At 45.0% G+C, this 25,733-nt stretch overlaps 1 protein-coding gene and 1 long non-coding RNA gene across 2 annotated transcripts in view; both read left to right on the top strand.

Annotated features, from left to right (window-relative positions):
• Window positions 1–302: 302 nt before the first annotated feature.
• LOC136008326 (uncharacterized) lies at window positions 303–4,042 on the top strand. The gene is made up of 4 exons (XR_010610055.1): window positions 303–610; window positions 2,010–2,035; window positions 2,836–3,099; window positions 3,632–4,042. It is a non-coding gene; the product is annotated as an uncharacterized LOC136008326 (long non-coding RNA).
• Window positions 4,043–5,543: 1,501 nt separating this feature from the next.
• BMP6 (bone morphogenetic protein 6) overlaps window positions 5,544–25,733 on the top strand; it is a 91,425-nt gene continuing 71,235 nt past the window's right edge. The window contains exon 1 of the mRNA XM_065667392.1: window positions 5,544–6,412. Within this exon, the coding sequence (XP_065523464.1) occupies window positions 5,983–6,412 (430 nt within the window). The 5' untranslated portion in view covers window positions 5,544–5,982. The remainder of the gene's footprint in view (window positions 6,413–25,733) is intronic.

Genomic DNA, 25,733 nt, shown 5'->3' with positions numbered 1-25,733 from the left:
ATGCCCATTGCACAAGGGCAGAAATAGCAGCTTCTACAATCTTTGAAAGACCTTTCAACACTTGGAAGAGGGCTCATACTTTAATTTAGCTCCCTCTGTTAATTTGCTAAGGTTTAAAGACAAACCAACCTAATAGAAAAGCTTTCTGTTTCTATCTGAATCTATGAAAATAGAACAAACAGAAATTAATTGCTAAATAAAAATGTAATTCAGAGTTAGGATTACTAATGCATGTTTATTAATTTAAAGCATTAGAACTTAAATCCAGACCAAATATTTGAAGATGGAGAGTCTCCTAAAGATCTACGTATCTTTTACCTTTTCATCCTTTCCCAGCCTTAGTCTATCATATAGACGTCTTGACATTCATTCATTGTACCTCACATGAGCCTAAAGGTCATGATTTGCCTGCTAAAATCAGAGTCTTTCCATTCATCCTCACATTATGAGCTACCCTAATCAGTGTTTAATTTTTTCTGCCCACTACACTAGACAACATAATGGCAGGACATTGCTGACAGCTCACCAGCTGACCCCAGCAGAGGATAGACTGAGGACCTCGCCTCTTCTCGTTGTGTCTTTTTGGCAGCATTCATGTGCTCACAGCCAGGTACTGCTCTAGTTTTCATCCTTCAGAAGAAATTAGGTTCTTTCTCTCAGACCCTACTATGCAGGCTGGACACGGCGCTGTGCTTTTTGTACTGGGGTAATTACACAGCAGGTATAAGCATACCTGCACAGTGGTAGAAAGTCTGCTTACAATACAGGTATGCCTGCAGCCAAGCTTATATGGATTATGATACGCACCTTTGCTACTGTTGTTACGTATGACAGCAGTGATAGTGGGGACCTAGTCTTACTAAAAGCTCATCTTCACTTTCTAGAGGTTAAAGGTAGACTCTTACCTCATGTTGGTTAACATATTTCTACATTTACTGACCTTTCACTTACATCAATCTCAATTACTCCTTCTCTAGTTTACCAAGCCTAACTTGCATCCTGTACAAAGCAGATTTTGCTGTTTCCCTTTTATAGTTGATGATTCACTTTCCTCAGTTTTAAACAGAAAAAGCATTATTAGCAAAAATAAAACAAAAAGCAAATATCATGAAAAGACTCAGCAAAAATATATTAATGATATGATATATTAATATTTACTTAATTGCTGTCATTTCAGGTCAGTTTCCCTCAATACATCACACTGTTGACTTCAAATAAACTAAGCTATAATTGTTTGCACATAAGTATATCCCTGATAGGGTGGAGATGGTGGCCAGGGGCAGAACAGAGTTGAAATTGTTTGTGAAATGCATATTGGGACTTACTTCACTTTTAACTGTTTGCTTTTGCAAGGATAGCTGTCCAGTTGTGTCGCTGAATTAATATTTATAACATTTTTTAAGGTGTTCTGATCTGGGAAATCATCATTGGGTATTTTTAGATGAGATTTCTGAGTAAAGAAAGTAGTGGTTTGCTATGTGCAAATAAGATGATGTTACTATTTTTCAACTGTCCCTACTTGCAGTGGAGAAAGCAAGTTCAGCAAGCGAAGGGAAAAATTTGAGCTTTCATAGCAAATACTGTTTTTAGCCTGCTTCGATCTTTGAACTAAGATTATACTCAACCACTCTTTCTCATTTCACAAGTAGACCTTGGAAACCAGTATGCTAAAATTAGGAGGTATGTTTGCATTTTCAACCTCTCCAAGGGCACACTGCAAATAGTCCATTCCAGCTATGTCATTATTGTACAGCATAGGGTTTGGTTTTTTTTAGAAAGCAAAAAGTCATTCTTATTACTTACAGCTCTTCCATGTTGCTTAAAAAAAATACCTACATTTGCTTAGCAAAAGGATTGTGAAGACAGAAGCTGCCCTTACTGCAGTGTCCTTGCCGACCCCATAAGCGCAGGAGCAGGGCTTGCTGCAGGCGCTTTGGTGGCTGATGGTTCAGCTGGAGAGAAGGTGGGAATGCCAAGTTATAAAAATCAAATGTCTTTTCTGTTTTCAGGAGGTGGAGAAGGGATCATTGGAATAGTAAGTTCAATACTATATTCAAAAGCATAATTTCAGTCCTGAAAAAAAAAGAAATTCAAAGTGTATTGTTCTGCTAGAGTCATGAAATCCTGGCACCTGGGAAGTTGTACACCTAAAGGCATTGAAAAAGGTTTTGCGTATACCTCTTCCTGATTCCATATGAGGTGGTGTATTTTAAGGCACAGTAATGGAACCTCTCTCTTGTTCCTCATTTTATTCCGAAAGCTTCCAACTAAAATTACCTCTTTACCATTTCAATGCTTTATCTGCCTGGAACTGCTTCTCATGACTTATCCATAGAATAACCAGGAAACCTAATTTGCTTAAACCAGAGTGAGGAATGATTTGCTGAATTAAGACAACAGAATACCCAATGAATCCTTTTCAAGTAGAAACAGGTAGCCCAGCTTTTAATTGCATACAACCTAAACACCGGCACTGCCAGAAGAAATCACATGCTGTAGTTGATCCTTGCTGGCACCATCCCACGTCTTGGAAGAGGAGTCCTGTGGGGTATGGGCTCTGCTCACGGCCACTTGTACCACATGTTCCTCATGAAGCACTGAGCTGGTGCAGGTTTTTGAATACATACTGAAATTTTGTTTACAGGATGAAAATTAAACAAGGACTTTTCAGGGGGATGTAGAAGACCTCTTTGAATTATTAGGGTTATGGGGTTTTGCCGGAGGGTGGGGTGGGGTGGGTGGGTGGTTGGAGTGAGGCTTTTTGTGAGGAAAAGCGGTTTTAAGGCTAACTTGCCAACGAGTGGACAGACCCGAGTTTCTCCGCTTTGCCACCAGATGTCCGTCATGAGCAGCAAAAGCCGGTGACCTGAACGATACCCAGAAGCCTGATTCCGAGCATTTTTGGAGATACGACAGTGAAAGGAAATTTAAAGTGCCTGTTACCGCAGAGCAATGGATGGTGGATTATACTACGAAGACCCCTTGGCAAGCGAAAAATTCTGCTGGTAACACTACAATGTATTTTCAATTAACTCTCAAAACGTGTCAGCCTGCAGCAGTTGCTGAATGCAGAGCCTTTGCACTCCTCTGGAGAATTAGGTATGCAGCTCTCATCCAAAATCTTAAAATTCTTTGCAGAAACTTGCTCTTTCAGATGGGAGGAATATCTGAAACCTGTTGCTGTAGGTGACCTCTGTAAAAGAACTTAATTCTTTCCACCCTGCAACAAGTTGCTGAGTGATGCAGTGACTTTCCTAGGTCCCATAACATTAGCTGGAACCCACGGTAAAGCATTCACAACTAGAAGTGAGATGCGTTTCCGGGGAGAAGTAGTGTACATCTCTGGGCAGCAGTTCTGAAAAAAGTGACAGACTTATTAACTAGACTTAAATTAAACTTAACAGAAGGTGCAATGACTTCCTAAGGAGGGCATTAGCTTCCTAGCTACACATGGAAACTTACCTTAAGAATACGGTAACTTAACAGAGAAGTACTGGAAAGTTTGCTGTGTGTCCCTGTCCCCAGGCTGCATCAAACTCAGATGCCCAAATGCTGCCAACTGTTATTACAGCTGCAATTTACTGAAGTGATGCCTATGCAAATGACAGTATTTAAAATATTTTTCTTTTAGAATAAAAACATAGAGGCGATACACATTTGAGCATCAGAGAAGCAGAAATGCCCAACAGCTGACCTGGAATTTGCTAAAATGCTGTTTGCTGCTAAATACGCACTATCTTTGCTGGACTTCAAGGGAAGTGGGGGACACTTTGGGTGGAAAGGTTCACACTTTGGAGATAATGGTATAATGAGACATTTCCCTCTGCTGCTGTCGAAACAGGAAACGGAGGCTACAAAGCTCTGCTGGAGACAGCAACATGAACTACATCCAAATGGGCTCAGACGGGGAAGTGAATGGCACAGAAGTGGCTGCTCCCCTTCCTCACCACCTGCGGGATAAGTGCCTGCCTGGGAATCCTCCCTCACTGACCTCAGGGCTCTTGCACTTCCTCCCAGCCTCCAAATGTCCTTCCTAAGGCTTGGAAGACTAACTTCTTGGTGGGCTGAGAGGGATGCAGGACAGCTTGTGCACTGGGCTCTCTGCCTGGGAGCCTGGGTTTTCCCCAGTGGGATCCTACACTGCCTCGCAGAAGGTGAGGGATGTTGTTCACCTCCTCTCTGGGATTGAACCCTCCTCTCCCTCTTTAATCAAATCATCACTGCTGCTCTAAGCTGACAGAATTGAATAAATGAATCAGCAGTACAGAAGTTTCTCTGAACACTGCCTTCCCCAGTCCTTAAGGGACGACACAGACCTCTTTCATGGTGGTAATGAAGTCCATTATAGCAAAAGGAGCATGCTTAGTCCATGCTGTTGCACACACCCTCACTTTCAAATTCTGACTACCCTTAACAAAGTGGAAAAAATACGGGGCTAGATGCAAAAGTGACTTCCATACTCTTCCCTCCCACCCCCGTGATAGCCATGCTCAAATCTCCTTAAAGATGCACTTTCCCCCCTCCAAAACAAGCTTTCAAATATCTAGTATTACAGTGTTCCTTGACTGGTGCAGTTAAAAGAGCCATCTGCGACCTTGCTTTCACGAAGTGAATGCTTGGAGTAACCTCCACTTCTGAAAATAACATACTCAGTCTTGAATATTCTCAGCTGTGTCTCTGGGAAACTGAATATGAGCTTATTGCCAGATTCTGATTCTAATAAAGTTAATGGAAATTTTGCCAGTGACTTCAAATAGTCCAGATATTATTCTCAAGGCCAACTCCTATGAAATTATCCCAGTTCAAACCTAGAGCAATTGTGCTGATTTCAGCGGGGCTAGCCTGGATTTACTCATCCAACCCGAGCAAAATCCATTAAGTCAGAGATCAGCATATGGATGAGCTACTCCCTGCTCAACTTCATTGCCGTTCTTAGAATGCTGCATGGTGATGGTGGTGGGGTTATGTTTTATGAAAGGGCTGTAATCACAGCTGCCAGTTTAGGATTTGACTTTAGGAGTGGGTATGTCCTTTTACAGCGGTACAACCTGTTTCACAGTACGCAGACACAGTCTGGTACTTCATCAATGGGGACTGGGTGTGGAGGGAGAGGTACCTGCACCATTTAAGTAAGCTCGGTGCTTACTTTTGCTCAGTATTCCAGAAAAAGGGGCGGGATGCTGTAACCCGTTCAAATGAACGATAAGGTTTTTTCATATTCAGAACAGGTACCACTCAGCCTATTTTCAGGAGAAATAACATACATGCTCTAAGTGCTGGGAGCGGTGGCCGAAATCCTTTTAGGAAGGAACAAGCCAGCGGAGCCGCCGAGCCCGAAGCGGCCGGCGCCGCTGTTTAGCGGAGCGCTGCTCCAGCTCAGCAGACCAATGATAACCGACGGCACTGGCGCTTCCGAACCTGCTCTGCTCTGCCCCCCTCCATCCCCCGCCACCGTCCCGCCCGCCCCGCGGGGCCGCGCTACCTGCGCCCTCGCCCGCTCCCCGCCCCGGAGGAGCGGCCGCCCGCCCCGCCGAGAGGCGGGCGCGCTGGTGATTTGCCTTTGCCGGCAACAGCCCCGCTCCGGCCAGCCCGCGGGGACCGGGGCTGCCGCCGCAGGAGCCGCTCGCTCGCTCCGTGGCAGGGGGGAAAGTTCGCTGCTCTTCCTCTTCTTCCTCCTTCTCCCCCTACACGCAGAGCCCGCGGCGCCCCGGGGCAGGGGCATGGCGGACTGACCGCTCGGCTGGGGCGGGGGGCGGCCCCGCCGCACCTGAGCGCCTGAAGGGAGGGGGGAGGCTGCCCCGCTGTGCCCGCGGGCGGCCATGCGCGGCGGTGGGGCTGAGCGCTGAGCCCCTCTGGCTCTGGCTGCCCCCGCCGGCCCAGCCGATAGCCGCCGCGGGGGGGGCAGGGCTGGAGGGCGGCGGGGAGCCTCCCCGGGGAGAGGGGGAAGTGGGGACCTCGCCTGCCTGCGCCCGGCCGAGCGCCATGCCGCGGCGGCTGGCCTGGCTGTGCTGCTGCTGGGCGCTGCTGAGCGGCGCCTGCCGCCCCGCCGAGCCCGCGCTGCCCGCGGAGGGCGGGGAGCCGCCGCCCGCCGCTGCCTCGGGCTTCCTGTACCGGCGGCTGAAGTCGCACGAGAAGCGGGAGATGCAGCGGGAGATCCTCTCGGTGCTGGGGCTGCCCCACCGGCCCCGGCCGCTGCCGCGGGACCCGCCGGCCCCGCCGCCGGGGCGCCTCACGGCGGCGCCGCGCTTCATGCTGGACCTCTACCACGCCCTGGCCGAGGGCGCGGAGGGCACCGCGGGCGCGGAGCGGGGCCGCTCGCCGCCCCCTGCCCCGCCGCCGCCGCCGCTGCCCAGCTCGCAGGACAGCGCCTTCCTCAGCGATGCCGACATGGTCATGAGCTTCGTCAACCTGGGTGAGTGCCGCGGGGCGCGGAGCCCACCCGCGCGGTCCGCAGACACCCGTACCCGGGGAGGGGAGGCGGACGGCTGCGCCCCGGGGAGCGCGGCTGGGGCGGCGGTCCGCGGGGTCTGCCGGGCGAGACCTACCTTGAGCTGCACGGATGTCGGCCAGGAGGGCAGCTCGCTTCAGTGAAGGGCAAGCGTACCATTCCTCTCGCCAAGGAGACAAAACTCCGCAAAACCCGAGGCGGACAAAAAAGAAGGGGGCACGTTGTTATCATCTTCATTAATAGCGTTTTTGTACTTGTTATGCTGGTAGCGATCAGTCCGTCGTTCAGGATCAAATCCACCCTACTCTGGTTTCTGGGCAGCGGAGTCGGGTTCACGCCGGAGCGCAAGTTGCGTTCGCTCTGTGCGAGGTCCGGCGGCGCGCTGCTGTCTTTCGGGCTGGAGCAAAGTACGGTCGCCCCGTACTACTCCACGCTGTCCCCGTCTCCTCTTTCTTTGAGGAGCTGAGCTAACATGGTGATGAATATGTGACTCCATGTAGGATATTCTGGTGATTGAACCCAGGAATATGATAAAAAAAAAATCTGTATCTTGTTGGAATCTTGAAATAAGCTCTGTTAGACATCAACCTGTTCTTCAAACAAATCGTACTGTCAGCGTGTTGCTGATGTGAAGGGCTTCAAGTTACCATGTCAGTGGGAAAGCCATTAAGCTTTTTACTTGAAGGAGCCCTCAATACTAGACTGCAATTGTAAAGAAACAGTGTAATTAGATTCAACTTATTGTGGAGAATGAAAATATTTCAGTTGGCGAATTGCAGTTCCTTTTCTAGGGAATTCCTGTGAAGCTCAAGTATCTTAGCCGGTCTTCTGAAAATTGTCTTTTCGCTAGTGCTGCCAGAGCTACGTGCCAGAACGATGACACCTGTGAACAGCTTGTCTTGTTTAAAGCAAAACGCAAGTTGTGCATTTCCTCATCTACAGCAGTGATAAGTCACTGCAGCGAGAAGTTTTTCTGAGCTCCCAGAACAGGTAGATGTGTTCAATAGCTTTGTGCCACAGTGTATGTGTTCAGTACAAGAGCTGGGTAGTTTTTGTACCTGATGAAAATCCTGTAGTATGGTGCAAGTGTCCCACTTGTGCTGCATATGGTTGTTGAAGGATTTGTCTGTGTTGAGATTGTGGCGACTGCAACTGCAGGCACCACAGAGGTGTCTGGGGTGTGCAGCCCCTGCAGCAGTGCACAGGGCCCTGTGGGACCCCTCTCAAGGTCTCAGCCTCCCATTCAAAATTAGCTCAGAGATGTTTAGTTGGTGCTGCTGTTTCAGAGCTGTGATGCTTTGGATTGAGGCATCCTCAAATCATCCTTCAGTGAAGCCAGCGTGATCCTCATTTGGCTTGGACTCCGGGGTGTGGGAATACCATAAAGGTTTTGAGTCCAAAGAGCAGCTGCTTCTCTTTTTCTCCCCTCCCAATTTCCCCAAACCTCTCTGTCCTTTGAAGACACAGAGCTGTTCCTTGCCTTGGGGAGTTCCAGGACCTATGCTTGGAGCTGTGAGTTTAAGAAGTATGGTGTTGGTTGTAGATGCCTGTTAGAAATCCCTGTAGCACATTTTATTTAAAGGGTGCAGAGCAAGGTACTTGCAAGGGGCTGGGCGGTACCCAGAGGGGCTGATTTCAGGGAGAAATGTGAGCATGTGGTGTTTTAGAAGGTATTTCACTGCCTGCTTTATAAAGCACCAGGAAAGAAGTATTAGACAGTAACCTGAAACTATGTTTCTTTTAAAAATAAAAACCCCTAAAATCATATGATTCAGATCAGTTCTGATAATTTTGGATCTAGACACTTATGTAACAACAAGGAAAATTATTCACGTAATGTAGTAAAATAGCATGATTGAAATGCTAGTTATGAGTCTCAGGAAGTATGAATCAACTGCAGAAATTTCTCATCAACTTCCAAGTTCCGAGTCATAAACCATAATGTCATTTAACGTGATTGTTTGTTACCAGAGTGTTGGCAAATCTAGGGGGTGAGACTGAACATCTGTTCAGCTGTTTTCTGTAGCTCCTCTGACGTGTCAGGGATTTTGGGGGTCTTTCACATGTATATTGACGTTTGCTTTTCCATTAAACAATAATTCATTCTATTGCAATGTAGAAACCAAAGGTGTGATAGGAAAGAGCCAGCCTGTGATCTATTAAAGCAGCCTATTAGATGTAGTCTAGGAAATGCAGCAAGAGATGGTGGGATTGCAGCAGAAAGGGGAGGCTCCTGACCTTAAGGACACTGACTATTCCAATGAATTGTATGCTATGTGACCCTGAAATCCCACAGCTGGAGTCTCCTTATAAGCAGACACTGCTAGAGTTATTTACTTGGGGTTTTCTGCATGTGATCAGATCTATAATAACTTCTGCTTCATTAAAATCGGCTTCTGAAGAGCTTTGCCTGTGTTCAACATTAAAGACTTCCCTTTCTGCTGCTGAAGGGCAGCTACCAAAGTGGTGTGAGGAGCCGCTGATGTTCCCTTGGGATCAGGAATGTACGGTATTATATGGGTAATACCTGTGTACAGGTGCAGGCTGCCCTGAAGGTGTGTGGGTCTGCGTGGGTGTGAAGTCACTGTGGGTGACCTACCTTCAGGTGCTGATACTGGCTCTGCTGCAGCCCAGAACATTTAATGCACCTGGTTGTGCTGGAAAGCCATCATCTAGGTCAGCTGTGCAGAGAAGTCCTGCTTTGTCCTGAGAGTTTGCAGGTGTTAATGTTCTTTTAAGAGTGTGATTAACTTTTCCAGCCCTGTAGTCCCAAAAGAGTCAGTAGCTTGTAGTCACTGCTGGTCTTAATGTGCAGTGCTCCAGCCCTTCCTGACCAACATATATATCCCTTCAGTCTGGGGGTACAACTGATGTGTTTTCTGTCTGGGGAAGCCTATGCTTCTGTAAGTGCTCAGAGTACCAGTCCTCCTTGTTGATGTCTTGTGAAGCCAAGGGACGTTGGTGAGGCCTCAGATTATTCAGACAGCTCAGACTTGTCCCAGGCTCCAAGGTGATGTCCTGGGAAAGTTTCTTTTAAAAATAAAAAAAGAAATAAAATTTAAAAAGGAGGGCATAGAGGCATGGATGCTCTCCAGCTGCAGGGAGCTGCTGTCTTACATGAAGGACAAGAAACATCAGTCTTTGAAGCGCAGAGTCTGGGATTTGTCTTGCCTACCTGGTGATGTCTGCACTGTAGTATGGACTTGGGAGGTATGGGCAATGATTCCCAGTGGGGCTGGCTAAACTTTGAGTGTTCAAGGTTTCTAGGAGATGCTTAGCACTATGTTTTATAAGGCACCTGGAGGGATGTATTGGGGAGTAGAGATAAGTGTTCTGTTACAAGGAAAACCACATGTAAGATATAACCAGTTCAGGTAATTTAGGCAATAAACTTCATTTATCAGGTTAGATACCAAAAAATAATTTGACAGAAAATATCATCTATCTTCAGTAAATTTGGTCCCAATTTTTGGAAGATGATCCTCAAAGTGCCTATTTTGGCTATTTTCACTAGTTCAAGGCACCTGAAAAGTGTCTGTTTCTTTCCATTTGACACATAGGAAGTCTGAATACTAGTACATATAAGTAGATGGATATAAGGTGAATATAAGGTGCTGTGGAACAATCCTGTGTCAAAATGGGGAAGAAGCTTTCCTGGTGATCACCCATGCCTTCCTACCCTGGCATCCACACCAAGAGAAAAAAGCCACATGCTTCCTGCAAGAAAACCCAAGGAATCCAGTGAGAGTCTTTGCAGGTTTCTGCTATCACCCAGATCTGGGGCTGCTGACGACAGGTGGATGGCTGTGCAGGAAAAGCCTGAACCCATCAAACCCTCCAGAGATAAGGACCATAAAAAGTGTGCGTTTTGGGTCTGGTGCCTGGTTATCCCCAGCGTTGTGCCTTTTCGTAGCAGACAAACAGCAGGGATTCACTGTATCCCTGTATTTTTGGAGAGAGGATTTCCCCCTCTAATGCGAGACCTTCAGGTCTCTTGGGAGGACTTCAGGCAAAAGACTGAGGGAAAAGCACAGCTGTTTGCCAAGCAGTCCCGCAGGCAGCCCTGAAGCTTTTCCATGTGATTAAAGTTGGGATCATGGTGAAAAGCCTCTTTGATCTTTGAATCCCGAAGCCGTAGGCGATCCCTTTCTTCCCTGCAAGACTTCAAGTATCTGCTGGTGCAAGGGTGCTCCCTTTCAGTGCAAAGGAGCCGCTCAGAGGTCAGTGTAAGGCTTGCTGTACAAATACTCTCTCTCCCATGGCCTATAAAGCAGCACCTTCTGGACGCAATGTCTTCCAAGCAGGCTTTTCATCTTTTTGGCAGCCATCGCCTACCAGATTTCCTTCTAGGAATGAGCTTGCACAAATCCATGGCAACTTAGGCGAAAGCAACATGTTTTCGCTCCACATGGCTTTTCACAGGAGGGAAGCATCCTTCTGTGTGTTTCTAAAGCAGGTGAATTTTTTTCATCTGAAGGATTTGATCAGCCCACCTGTCTTTTTCCTGGTATCATGCTTGCTGTCAGGGGATATGAAATGAGGCAACCAAGATGTATCAGGGACGTTGCGTGATTATATTGATGGGACCGTACCATTCATACTGTCATCCCATCTGTTTATACTCTTGGCCACGTGTTGTAAAGGTCAAGACATCTACTCAAAGGGAATAACTGGAGTGTGTGATGCTGCAGATCTGGCTGTGTTGCCAGCTGGCTGTGTACAGCCTTGCGCTCTCGGCGTGCGAGCAGCGTCCTCCACGTGTGTCCAGAGCAGGCCAGTATTAGAAATCATGAAGCTGATGATGGGAATGAGTTTACTGACTTCTGCCAAGCCTTGTATACTGGGCTTCGATGCCAAGACTGATCCCAAGCGTCGGAGAGCAGCCTTACATTTGCTGTTCAACTGTTGCAGCTCAAGGTCCTCATTTATGTCATCTCCTTGAAGCAGTTGTTGTTTGAGAGCTGCCTGCTAGCGTGCAGCTGCCTAATGACATGATTAAAACTGCAAATGGTCCTTTAGAAGTCCTCAGCTACTCCAGACTCTGAATTTGAGGGACTGCAGTCCTCCTTCTGCCTTTGGCAGGAGCCCTGCAAAGATGCACGGCTCCTGGTGAAGCTGCTCTTCAAAACCTGCACTGCTGAAATGAGTGGAGTGTCACGTTCATGTAAGGGCTAAGTGTCATCTGGACTAAGCTACTGGAACCAGACCATGTGGCATTAGTAGGACTATTCTCTGTCTTGCGAAAGCTTTTCAGAGCTTGAAAATTTACCGTCTTATATTTGGGTGAAATGTTGAAGGCTTACAACAACCAACAACAAAAAGTGGTTGTAATTGGAAAAAGTCAGGATTGCCAAAGCATTCTTGACGGATTTGACTCAGATTTTGTATGTGTAAATAGCTACAAAGTTGCATTTTGAAATACAAACCCAGGTGTGGGGCTTGTTTGGGTTTGTTTGTTTTTGTGAAAATAAAAGCAATGCTTCCTACTTCTTTTCCTCAAACAAGGTTGAAACTGAACCACTTCTTATGAAAAGGTTTTATTTAGGCAATTTTCTTACAGCTGGACATGGCTTCATCAGAAAATTTCTTGGGCAGCTGTTGTGGATGTCTTGTGCTGAGCTCCTGCAGGGACTTCTTGCTGGAGGCTTGCACCTCTGCTGAAGAGCTATAGGTCCTGCCTGGTCTAGCGTGGTGCATCACAGTGGTGACGTGCTCTCTTGTAGTTTTAAATATAAACTTAAGTGGTGTTTGTGATTTAGGAGGAAGGAAGGTGGTGTTTAGACTTTCCATGCTGCAGAGGCATGATTCTTTTTAAGTCATCTTGCCTCATGGCTAACTTGGCAGGGGTTAGAGTAAGGTACGAGTTACTTAGGACGTAAACAGTCCCACCGTGTGTTTCTTCTGCTGTATCCCAGCAGTTGCACAGTAATGCTGTTAAGTACAGTCCACCTACTAATCATTTAGTGTTTCCATGCGACCCTTTATATAGCGATGTGAAACAGAGAGCAAGCACTAATGCCTGCTAAAACAAATAGAGATTCCCATTTGTTTTAGCAGGCATCAGAGCTCAGAGGCTGTAAGACAGGTTAAGGACCAAAAACTCTTATGTGCACTGGGGGAGTGCATGGAACTTTTCTATTCCAGTGGGGCAATGGTTTTAAACTGAAAGAGGTTTGGGTTGGATATAAGACAGAAATTTTTTACAGTGAGAGTGGTGAGGCACTGGCACAGGCTGCCTGGAAAAGTTGTGGCTGCCCCATTCCTGGAAGTGTTCAAAGTCAGTTTGGATGGGGCCTTGAGCAACCTGGTCTAGTGAATGATGTCTCAGCCCATGGCAGGGGGTGTGGACTGGACAATTTTTGACAATCCCTTCCAGCCCTAACCACCTGTGATTCCAAATGTGGAGAGAGCGTTTGGGACTGGGATTCTCCAGTTGTGATACACTAAGGGTGAGGGGCCATGTGTGAAAACATTCAGCAGGTTGTTTCCAGCTTTTTCCAGCCACAGGTGGCAGAGGATGAGGAGTAGTGCCTCCTGTCACCCTGTCTGCAGCGCTTGCAGCAGGGGTGGCCGGCACTAGCACCCCAAGAAGGCGCCTGCTCCCCAAGAGCCACACAGGCCCATGCTTTGGACCCAGAGCAGGCTCCCAAGGCGATGGCTTTGGGAAGGTCACAGGGCTGTAGCTGCCACAGGGCTGTTGCAGGAGAAAAAGCTTAATTAAAGCAACAGCCCTTCTGGGACTGGAGGTGTGCTTAATACATCATGTTGGACTTTGATTCCTAAAACCTGCTATGGATTTGATCCAGTATTTCTGAACTTTCAGATGTTAAGAAACAGCCTTGTAGTGTTGAGTGGATTTTGGAGCTGGTTTTTGTTTGTGATTTTCTTGGTGGGTTTTTTTTGTTGTTGTTTTGGGTTTTTTTCCTTGGTGATGGCATGAGATTACTTTTTGTTGTTAAGGGCACGAAGATTTTGACAGCACTGCCTTCAGCTCTTTTTATGTTGCAGTGTTCATCATAGCACAATGACAGAATTGAATCAGTGGTAGCAATAGTGGGATTTTTTTGGCACAAAAGGATAATGTAGACAGAGCCGAAGTGTTCTGCTAACTAAAACAGTAGCTGTATTTTCAGAGAGCTAGACATGACTGTTTTGATCCAATGTGGTGTTAATCACAAGAATACATAACTGCTTTCCTATGAACTTTCCCCTTAAAAATATCCAATGATATCACCTGATGTTTTGCATGAATGCTCAGTATAACCAGAATTTAGAACAGCTGGCTCCATATAAACGTGGAATATTCATAGGTCAAATATTAGTGTATAAATAAAAACATTTTGAAAGTGAAAACAGAAGCACACTATTTGAAATATACTCAGTGTGCAGATGTACTTCGTGGCTTGAATAGCTTTGCAAATTTATCAAGACAGTGTTAACACTTGTTCCGAAGAAGTCATATTTCCCAACAATAAATGAGAAAGTGTTTTTCAAACAGTATTCCAAAGTTGTTATTCCATGTATTTTAATGGTCATTTGCAGCATGAGACATGGAAGCTAGCTATTTGAAGCCCCCCTTTAAAGAAGATATATTTCATCAACCTAAAATCTTAATGGTAGCAAATCGAGAGCCATAATTTCTTTTATCAAGTGCAGGCTGTAAAATATGCCTTGTTTAAAGCATGCACACAAACGTTCCTGGTGAGGTGTGCTGTTGTACGCAGGCGCAGATGCAGTAGTCTCATCTTGTCACTTACTGCATTGCGTTCACGTGGCATATGTGGTCAAGGTATTAGACATTCTGTTTGTACAAGGGCTAACGAGTGACATAATGTCTATTGAAGCACAGGCGTTTTATCTCTACCCCAAGCAGCAAAGCGCACTTAAAAAATGAGAGCAGATTAGAGCTTGTGAGCAGGTTTTGATAGTCACACCTGTAAGCCAGGAGGAAAGAGTCTGCAGTTTTGGCGTGAAACGGAGCTGCTTTCTTGCATCCTTGTGTCTCCTTGGCTTTTCAGACCATTTGATAGATAAATCTGGGAGAGTAAAGCTGTAAGCAATCAATCCCAGTCCTCTTACAAGGAATAAAATTGTCCAAATGAGTTGGAAAAATGTTGGGCTGTTACAAGGATGTACCAGATGCAAAAGACTTCTCTGCCTCTAGCTTTGTAAACTGTAATAAAAGGTGTTTGGGCATGAACACTTAATGCAGCATAACTTCCATTTTTTTTCAAACCGTGTTAAAGGTATCTGGGTTAAGGCTCTTTATTGGGGAATAAAGACATGGTTGCAGCTTTAATTCCTTGTGTCACAGTGGTGCAAACTCCCTCTGGCCGAATCCAGAGGAGCAGAGGTTGAATCAGCAGTCTTTAATTGTCAGAGGCTCTGCAGGAAAAAAAGGAGGAAGCGTTTTCTGTCACTTACCATACGCTTCCCATTCATGTTTCTTCTCTTCTAATGCCCACACTGGTTATGTACTCCATCTTAGCTGTGATAAACATTTCTTGGTGCAGGAATAGGCCTTATAAGCTTTTAATATACCTGTGTCTTCATCATGGTGCCAAGGCCAGTTCATCAACATGAAGTCATACAATGGTTAGGGTTGGAAAGGACCTTAAGATCATCTGGTTCCAACCGCTCTGCCATGGGCAGGGACACCTTCCACTAGACCATGTTGCCCAAGGCTCTGTGCAGCCTGGCCTTGAACACTGCCAGGGATGGGGCATTTGCAACTTCCGTAGGCAACCTGTTCAGTGCATCACCACCCTCACAGTAAAGAATTTCTTCCTTGTATCTAACCTAAAGCAGTGAGAAACTTCTTTGGGGGCCTTGTTCTGTATGCACAATTTTGGTGCAAAATGGTAGGAGTACAGTTCTAAAATTTAAGCCTGGTGTGAAATTGTCACTTGTGGATCAAACCTCTGTGTAGATATTCAAGTACAGAATCCAGGTGCTTGACTTGAACGGTGGAGCTCAGAGAAGATACCCTTCGTTTTAGAAACGCAACAGTCTCTTGCCCACAAACAGTCATCCGGAGACTGCGTTTCAAGAATGCAGACCCTTTTGCTTAATTATTGTAACATCAAATGTCTTTGACATGAAAGGGACTAAGCAGTGGCTATGTAAGATAATGATTTGTTTATAAAAATAATTTAAACAGCATATGAAAAGGATAAACATGCATGTCCTGCCAAAATTCACTGTATGTTCTGCAGGCTTTGGTGATTGTGAATCTCTTGGCTTGCCCTTTCAATTTCTTTTTGGTTTTTTTTCTTCTTAACCCACAAAGACAAAAAAAGAAGAGGGGGAAGGGAGTGAAGAAAAAGGGAGACACAAAGTTGTTTAGGGGAGTTCTAACTTATTGTGCTATGGAAGAGAAAATACTTTTGCTTAGCACACTACAGTAGAGATTTTCATTCTGAGATGTCTGTGTCTTGTCTCTTGCATGTGGTAGTTTTTACACTTTAATGATTGTAGCAGCTGTCCTGTCCAAAAATGTGCCATTCTGCAGAATGTGTAATGCTTGTTACTTACTAGACAATGTAAGAATACTGCTCTCTCTCTTATTCAGGACCTCAAAGCACTTCATAAGTGTTGAAGTCTCACATCGTGCTCTGACAAACATAAATTGTTACTGTACACGTGTCCAAATGGCTAAGCTGAGGCTTGAAGAGCATGACTGGACCAGGGCTGTGACGAGGTCTGTAAAATTCTTGTTTCCAGTCCTGTGATCTAACTGTGAAACTGAGCTCTGTGTTACCATCCTAGCTGGTCCCTAAGTGGCCTGTGGAGTCAGTGGGATAGTAGGGTCTTATTTGGTGAAACCTGCGCTTTCTCAGGTTGCAGCATCAGCCAGCTGGAGACCATAGGTTCTCACCTGGCTTAGGCTTTAGTACTTCCCACTTGTGTACCTTGCTCATCCATGTTGCCTAGTCTGAGCCTTCTGCAGCCATGCTCTGTTAGAGATATGGCTCCTCAGATGAGCTTGCAAACAGCAAACACCTCTGATCTTTGTGGGTGCCACCTGAATGTGAATTTCCACCAGACGTAACAGAAATCACAGAATTGTTTGGGTTAGAAGGGACCTCTGGAGATCATTGGGTCCAACCCCCCTGCCAAGGCAGGGCCACCTAGAGCAGGTTACACAGGAACGCGTCCAGGCAGGTTTTGCATGTCTCCAGAGAGATTCCTGGGCAGCCTGTTCCAGGGCTCTGCCACCCTTAACATAAAGAAGTTCTTCCTCACGTTGAGGTGAAACTTCTTGTGTTTTAGTTTATCCCGTAAGTATAGTTTCCCCCACTCCCACTGTGTGAATCTTCCTTCCACCTGTGTTGTGGTGTAGACTGGTAAGATGAACCTAGTGCTTGGGGTTGAAACCGTCCCTGGGGTTTTCATCCCGTACCTTGACTTCCAGTGCCTTAAATTCCTCCAACTGCATTTTCTTAGCACGTGTTTCTGCTGCAGTGGGACAGTGACTGGGTGCTCAGGAGGTTCTTCTGCCCAGCCAGGTCTTTGCAGCTCCATCAGGTATCTGTAGTCCTATGGGGGCAGACTCAGCTTTGAGCAAAGCCGTGAGCTCTCCCCTGCCTTAGCCCAACCGCCCCACAGGTCATTTGCACATGTCTCATGGAGAGGTGTGATCAAATGCCCTCCCATTTGTATATGATGCCTACTATTTGCCCTAAGTGGTAGCTTTTGGAAGAGAACAGCTTTTCCTTTGTGGTCTCTGACTGAACGGTGCAGGAGACACTTGGGTGCAGTGGATGGTAGCATGAGCATGAGGGCAGTCTCTGGTTTTATGTGTGTGTTGAAGTGCAGTACATTGGTGTGAGCAGGCACCCCCAAGGAGCTGGATAGGAAAAATTTAAGCGGTCAGAGGCTAGCACATTTTTCACCTGAAACTATTGGAAAGCCTAGTAAAGGTTTGTCTAGCTTTTGGTAACATCCATGATAATGGTGATGTCCATGCTGTGGGGTGGTAATGTTTTTTGGTGATGTCTATGCTGCAGAGTCATAATGCCTTTTGGTAGTGTCTGTACTGCAAGGAAGGTAATGCTAGGTAGTCTTTTGAGTTAACTGATAGTTTTGTTGAGAAACTCAAAATAAAAATGCAGTGTAATGGCTGAAGTCAGTATAATGAGTCCTTTATGTTTCAGGAGCTATTGGGATTGGGTCCGCCTGATACTTTTGCTATTGCTAGTCTCAGTAAAAACAATTTTATGGGGTCCCAAAACAGTCTGTTGCTTCTGGCAGCCAGAGAGCTGGCAGTCCCGACTCACTGAGGCTTGAAGAGATAGTTCATTAATTCATGGCACTTTCCAGAATAAACATGGCAAACCTCCTCTGAAATAACAGACGGTAAATTCTCCTTGTCACTCAAGACTGCACATTTGTCTTCAGAAAGGGGCCGTGAAAGAAGCTGTCCGTCTCCTAATGAATGAGAAAATAAATAGAAGAAGAATTGTGCATTGTGTCATGCTTGACATGGCGAAGCTTCGGGGTGGAATAACAACAAACCTTTCCTCCTGTCTTATCCCTGTTACATGTGGACCTAAACCAAGCAATGCCCACTGGGCAGGCTATCAGACGGAGTAAACTTTCATAGCTCTTCGGCAAGGCTCCCTGGTGGGAACAACTGCCTTTTTTACTTCTTTGACTCTTTTTGGGAAGGTGGATTTCAGCACCTCTCAGCTTTAGGTCCTCAGGAATGGGGCCCTCTGGTTTCTCTGTGCTTTGAGACTTGTGAAGGTTGCTACAAGCTGGGGTTGCTTGGAGCGCACAGATGTTTTGTGCAGCTTGTTATTTTCTATGTTGGAGGTTATGAGTCAGATTACTGTTACCAAAATGTTTATGTGAAATCATTTCTGAGTCATATATTTGCATCATATACAACCTGTCTGACAATCAAAACATTCAGTGCTCAGCTAATGATTATACTAAGTTTTCCAACACTCTACTCCAGCATAACATAATTACATGGCAAAGTGCAATATATTACTTTGACAGGGCTCTTCATGCATCTTGTGATGTCAGGAACATCATCATTGCTATTATTTGAAATTATCAGAGAAATATGGACTTTGTTTGCACGAAACAAAGTTAGGAATAGTGAGAGGCAGTCCCTCGGAAACAAAATGCCTTGCAAATGTTCCTGGAAATGGGCTTTTTCCATCTCCAAGAAAACATGTTTCAAGAAGTTGTATAGTGGTTTCAACCTTATTCTCTCCAGAAACATGCTTGATCAGGACTTATTGGTGAATTGACAGAATAGTTGTGGATATTTGCATGGAGAAATTGCTTGGCTCCCAGGATTCGGCGTTTGCCCTGCGAGGCTGTTTGGTAGTTTCTGTAGAATACATTTCATAAGATCGAACTGGAGTATTTTTAGCAGTGTGGAAGACATAAGCAGTCTGTAAACTGCAACTTAATGCATGCTGTGTTTATCTCTAGCGTAAATAGGGATTGCTTACAGAAGTATTCTGAATAATTAGGGAGAACATTTAAAATTGTATTTACCTTCAGCTGTGTGAGAACTAGGGCAGGAGTATTCGCGGTCATGTTCCAGGGAATTCAGTAACTCCTTTGTAACTGTTTATCCTAGAATGGGATGGAGAAAAACAAAGCACCCCCCCAACTGTGTGTAAAGGAAACAGTAAAGTAGATGAAAAAAAAGTAGGGGCATAGGGCTGCTCTTTTGTTTGTTTTTTAAATAACTAACAGTGAAAAAGTGTATGGATATTGAAATGGAGAACAATTTTAGGGCTGACTTGTCTAAATTTGGTTTGCAGTCTTTTGGAATTGGCTTTGGGAGCTCAATTAAAAGTGTGAAGGGCACTGGCAGGTCCTTTTAAGTATAAAATATCATTGCATTTCATCACTCTTACTGAACTGGCAGTATGCAAAATGCAGGAGGGATTATGGTGACATTCTTTATGTTCCTAGTGAAAACAGTATGGACAATATAGTACTGGACTTTCCTGGCTACAAGTGTCTGTCTGAACTGTGCTTAGTAATTAGAGAGTCTGTGTTTGGAGCAATAAAAAGCATCCCCATGCAGCGTTAGCGAGGGCCATCTCTGCTGATGTACTCTCCTTGGCCAGCGTCAGTGGCAAATACATAATTGGACTATGAGGACCAATATATTGTGAAGTGTAGTGGAAAATGCCAAAAAAAAATTTCAGTTGGATGGAGTCCATTTGTCCTGTGCTAATTTCTAGCCCTGTAAACAAACACAGCTGCTGAGTGTAGAATCAGTGCTCAGAGTGGTTAAAAACAGTGATGCATTGCTAGTGAGATCACGGCAGAAAAAATATGTAACATATGAGGCTGCAGTAAGGATCAAGACTATCCTCAGCTCTGATTAATTGTTTCTGTTTGTATATTTTCATCAGTTTATGGTGTTGTAGGGTAACTGGAATGTAAAGATGGCTTTTTAATATCCAGACCATTCAGCTGAGACAGTTGGAGTCTTAAATATTGGTAAAATGGTTGTGAACTTCTGTAAAAAGAGTCTGAATCGGTGGCCACTACATAGATGTATGTATTTTATACTTCTCTTTTTCATACCAATATGTTATGGATTTGGTCATCTGGGCTTTATTGTTGTTTGTTTATATATATGAAGGATCCATGCAGGTTGATTTTCCTAGAATTTCATCTTCATTAAAATGTCTTTAGAAGTACTGCAGTACTGGATGAGGGACATGAGGCTTCAAACATTAGAAACCTCAGGGCCAAGCCTGCTAGGTCATTGGCAAAGCAGCAGCACTTACACTGTAATTTGTCTTGTGGCCCAGTTATATGTTTTGACATCCCTGAGCTGACTAATTGCTCTGGGGAAAAAAAAGAAGAAAAGAATGGTCTTGGTTACTGTAGTAGAAAAGACAGCTTCCAACCTTTTCTGTCCATTGCATCAATTGTTCAGTGACTGCTGCATGGCCAGCCCCAGATCTAGCAGAGTAGGGCTTGACACAACGCAATTACGTAATGTGCTTGACATCACATCGTGCATAACCTATCCCAACTGGTTATTAAAGAGATTACTTTCTCCTTCTTGGCTTTGAGAAAAGACTAAAGGGACTAGATAGCTCAGGTGGGGAAGTAGCAGAGAGCAGATGAGACAGTATATTAATCCCTATGTAAGATAGATCAGAGGAGTTGTTGTTAGGGAATCCTCCAGTGCAATGCACTTATATGTAAGTTGTGTGTTGAGGATGGCTGAGGTAGCAAGGCCTATGTGCTTCATGTGAGGTTTCATTTCAAACAAAGCTGTGGTGGTACCTGTGGAGGCTTTTTGCCAGGTGATTTGCCCGGTCCTTGGGCAGCTTGGTTGCCCATGTGTTGCTGGGAGGCTGTGAAGCTGAAACACATCCTGGCTGCTCTGCAGTTTGCTTTGGGCTCTGCAGTTGCAAGGTCTCCATGAGCTCCTGGCTCTCTGCTGCTTGTCCTGCCCCAGTGGCCTTCACGAGCTGCTTAGAAGCCCAGAGAGTGGCAGGTTATCTCCTGCTGCAGATCTATATCTGCTTTGTAGTATTAAAATCTTCTATGAGATAGGCTTTGTCTTTTGAGCAGCTCTGGTTTGAAAATTTTGGACATACCCATCTATGGCTTTGAATTGTGCAAGGCGCTTCACTTCATGCTCTGCTGTGGCGCACAGTGGTGCCACCCTCTTCAGAAGCCTCTTGGGCCGTGAGAAATAATTGAGTGTTTGCATTGCTGGGTACTGGACTGAGATACCGTGAATTGTTCTGTGTCTGCAGGATGCAACCGGGGCCCGTCGGTGTCCCAGGTTCTGGAAACTCCCCTTGCCGCTACCCTAGCTCAGCTGCACGCTGGCATGGAGAGTTTAAATCTCGAACTGTCAGTCTGGCACTTTCCATAAACACTAAATTGACTCTGAGTGGCTAGGTCTAGTGCTATAAAACATACCGTTCAGGTCTTATTGCCAAGAAAAAAAATTACCTGTAAATAGCAGACTTACAGCATAGGGGCTTGTTTCTGCGCTTATGCTTTTTACATTTCCATTTTTGCACCAGCTTGGCAAAGAGTTAACGTAAATGTCAAAACTATTTTTATGTAAATATATGCATTATCGAATCTCTTACTCATAAAGCAAATACTACTTTAAACCCACACAAAACAGCTGAAGCTATATATATTTTCTCACTACTGAATTTGGCTTTTAATAACATGGAGTGGACTGTCCAAAATAAAGTTAGGAATCAAGGGCACTTTATTTTCCAGCTAGCAACATATGTATTCTTGGCTTTGGACTGTACCAGTTTGAGATGGAAGAAAACTTGGATTTGTACTACAGATCTTCTCGGCAATTAGAGAGATCATGGTTAAATAAACATATTATTTTTAAATTAGCAAACTTTTCTGGAAGTCTATAAAGGTACAGAAAAAAGATGAAGGATATTAAGAAACCTTGAAGGCTTTGATATGAAACAGTGGCTTTCTAATGTGTTTCTCCTGCTGAAAGTGCAGCCTTGTGCCAGATTCAGAAGCAAGAGCTACCTGGCGAAAAGGCTGTAATCTTCAGAGTCCCGTAGATTTCACTGATGCTTTTTAAGAACAGCAAAACCTGAACTTAGCAAGTACAAACAAAACCAAAGCTGAGGTTAGGGATTGTGTACTAAGCCAAGGTCATAGTGGCATGGAAAGAGATTATAGAATCATAGAATCAACTAGGTTGGAAAAGTCTTCTAAGATCAAGTGCAACCATTACCCCAGAGTTGCCAAGTTAACCACTAAACAATGTCACTAAGGGCCTCATCTGTATGTCCTTTGAACACTTCCAGGGACAGGGATTCTACCACTTCCCTGGGAAGCCTGTTCCAAACCCTGACAACCCTTTCAGTGAAGGAATTTTTGTTCTTCTTCCTGGGATTTATGGCTCGTCTCCATGCCATACGTTTTCTTGCCCCACTACTCTCCTGCCTATGGGAAGTTATCTGAGGTTGGTATCAGTTCCCAAAGATAGGGTGGGAAAAGTCACTTCAGAAATTCATGCAGGCAAGAGATTGTTCCTGAAACTGAAGAATACCTTGTCTTGCCAAGAAGCAGGGTGGAGGAAGAGGGGAATCCTCAGCAGGATCACATGCGTTCTGCCATCCCACGTTTCAGTTCAAAGTTTTAAGTCAATTATTCAGTAATTCAAACCATCTTTGACTGGGTTGCAGGGTATTTGCCTGCTGCTGTATGTGGCATGAAGGGAACACATTGCTATTTCTGCTGTTTCTGTTTGAATAAACCCAAGCTGTACTCGAGAAAAAAGGCGTCATGCTTTCTGAAGCAGATGGGCTGTGAAAACTGCCTTGGTTATCTGAGGCTGAAGTTAATGTGAAGCACAACCGTGGAAACCCCCTGAAAAAAACCCAAACAAACCAAAAACTTAAAATGTTGAATACAGTCACAAGTATAATTTGGAATACCCACCAGTGTCGGAGCAAATACTGCAGTTGGTCAGCGGTGGGTCACATCCAGCCAATCTCTTGGGCTGGCTATGCATGCCTGACTTCATGGGCATGAAGGAGAGGAGAAACATCGGTGGCTGGAGGAGTGAACTGCAGTGCAGAGAGAGGTAACGCGTGCAGGTCCTGACTCTCACCCGTGTGGGCAAGTGAATCTGAAGGATGATGTCTAAGAGATTCCAGTATTCTAAAAATAATGTTTTCAGCTGGTTGAAACCACAGCTCTTGCTGAGGCAGCTTTTATTTTGCCTCTTATTCCATCTTTCCTAGTTCGCATGATTCAGACCTGTGTAAGCACTAGTAATGGTGCCTTGCTGCTGTGAGAGCAGTGCTGCGTGGAAGAGGCAGGGCTCACACGGGCAAAAGGTTTGCCATCACTGATGATGATGAGGAAGCAAGCATGTTCTGTCCTAAAAGCCTTTTTGTCCACGAGATCCCCTGTGCATCTCTGGGTGGTGTCCTGCTGAGCTCCCCAGATGGCTGTTGGAGTGAAGGGTTGAACTGGCTCTGCCTGGCAGTGCCTGGGGTGGAAGCCTGAGGAAAGGGTGCTGTTCTACTTTTCTTGGGATGTCCTCTCCTAGGAAACCTGACCATAATGTTCCTTATTCTTTCTCATTAAATAACAGTGTGTATTAAAAGGCTCTGAGAGTAGGCTGTTCTGGGTTGTATTTCAATGCAAGCCTAAAGGAAAAAACTGAAACAACAGATGAATAAAATGGTTGTGGTTTAGCTTGCTCCATAAACACGGTTTTCCTTTTAAAATACATTTTTGGAAGGTGAGGGGAAACCAGTTACAATTAAGTTTAAATCAAGCAGACTTTCCTTTATTTGACTGGGATGTGTGATTCATCTTGACCAGCTTTTTCTTCATGTTTAAGTCATTCTGCTTGAGCTGCATTCATTCCCTGAGCTCGTTTTGCTAACCTTGCCACCTGAACAAATTAAGCGTGTGTCATCATGTGGTGTTGCCTTAAATATGTACCTGCTAGTCACAGCTGGGACACCTATGGTTTCACCTGCTTCTCTATGTAGCCACAGGACAATTTGTCTTCCAGATTTTTTTCAAAAAAACTAATCTTTGAAATTCTTTTCTGGGTATTGTGCAGATTATGTGAATACACTTAAATGTCCTCTTTTTTCACTGCTTTGGAATTTCTGTTTGTACTGGTAGCAAGTGCAGAGGTAGTAAGCTCTGGGTCCATAGGTAGTTATCTAAGGTACAACAGCTGCTAATGCCGTTAGTGGTGGCGATGCACCCAAAAGGGCCAGGTCCGAGCAAGAAAGGTAAATTGATGTTGGGACTAGCAAGGACCCTCATGGCCATTGTGCACAACAGTCGCAGGCAATTTGTACAGCAGGCTGCACAGAAATCCTTCCCAGTTTACCCCATGTCTCACAGGTCTGCTGCCAGCTGCCCTGGCAGGAAAAAATTAAGAGCAAAGAAGTAAAGACCAGCAACTACAGGTGTAAGCTGACTTTGCATGTGAGGGATTGTCAGTAACTCAGAAATGGGTTTCAGCAGGCTCTTGCCCTGTGAAAGACACTGAGGCTCTTTTTCTAGCTGGGGTTGATATCTGATGCTTCACAGGACCACAGGGAGTAAAAGCTTGGTCCATTGGTACAACTCATGAAACATGGGACTACTAGAGTGTAACAATGGGACAGACATGAGAAGAATGGTGATCGTTGCACTCTGGCAGTACTAACAAATTTGACACCTCTGGCCTCACTTCCCAAGTTTCAGGTTCCTGTTTTAGGAGCTGCAAGAACGTGGCTAAGTAAGACAAAGCACACCCCAACTCTTCTCCAAGTTTTTCATGTGGATATGTGTATGCTGTGCTCACTCTCTTGTCTCTTCCTCCTCAACACTGTCAACTTTTTCTTAGGAAAATCTAAAATTTGCAGCAGGAATGTGTTGGAGGTAGCTTGTGAGAGATGTAGAACATGGGTATTTCCTTGGGGAAACATCTGCTTTTGTTGAAATTTGGCTTTTGGCTCTGACTCGTGCCATCTATACTGAGGGTGGTGAGGCACTGGAATGGGCTGCCCAAGGAAGTTGTGAATGCTCCATCCCTGGTGGTGTTCAAGGCCAGGTTGGACAGAGCCTTGGGTGACATGGTTTAGTGGGGGGTGTCCCTGCCCATGGCAGGGGGGTTGGAACTAGATGATCTTAAGGTCCTTTCCAAACCTAACTATTCTATGGTTCTATGATAATACATGCATTAATATTTGTAGAAGCCGTGACTGAATGTCATTGTTCAGTGAATGCCCAGACATAAGTGTTGGTTTAGATGAAGTTTGACATTATCTCCTTATTATGTATATGTTGAAGAATGAACTCAGAAGATCTCCAACTCCACACAAAATTATTTGAAGCAATATGTGGCCAGTAGGTACCCTGTATGAGGGTGACTGGTTTAACTGAGATGTTTTTCAAGAAAATGAAACAGTTTCATGATAATGGGTAAAAAATCTAGAGTTTAACTGAAACAGCATTAACAGTCTGTTTCTGTCTTGGAATGCAATCAGCTAACAGTAAAGGTTGTTAAATAGATACAAAATTTAAGTGACCATACTCTTCAGAGAAAAGTAGCTAAACAAATATTTCAAGAAAATAGTGAAGTAAAATTGCAATAAATTTTATTATTTAGTGCGCTTTTAAGGCCCCAGGACAGGAATATATCTGCATTCAGGAAAGCACTTAAGCATGTGCTTTCCTGAATAGAGACAGTCTAAAGCTTGTACTTAAGTGCTTTCCTGAACATGGGCCAAAGTCTTCTAAGAGTTTATTTTAAAGACACTCTTTCCTT

The sequence above is a fragment of the Lathamus discolor genome, chromosome 2 (genome assembly GCF_037157495.1).
Source record: "Lathamus discolor isolate bLatDis1 chromosome 2, bLatDis1.hap1, whole genome shotgun sequence".
Lineage (NCBI taxonomy): Eukaryota > Metazoa > Chordata > Aves > Psittaciformes > Psittacidae > Lathamus > Lathamus discolor.
This window is presented reverse-complemented; position numbering and strand designations above follow the sequence as displayed.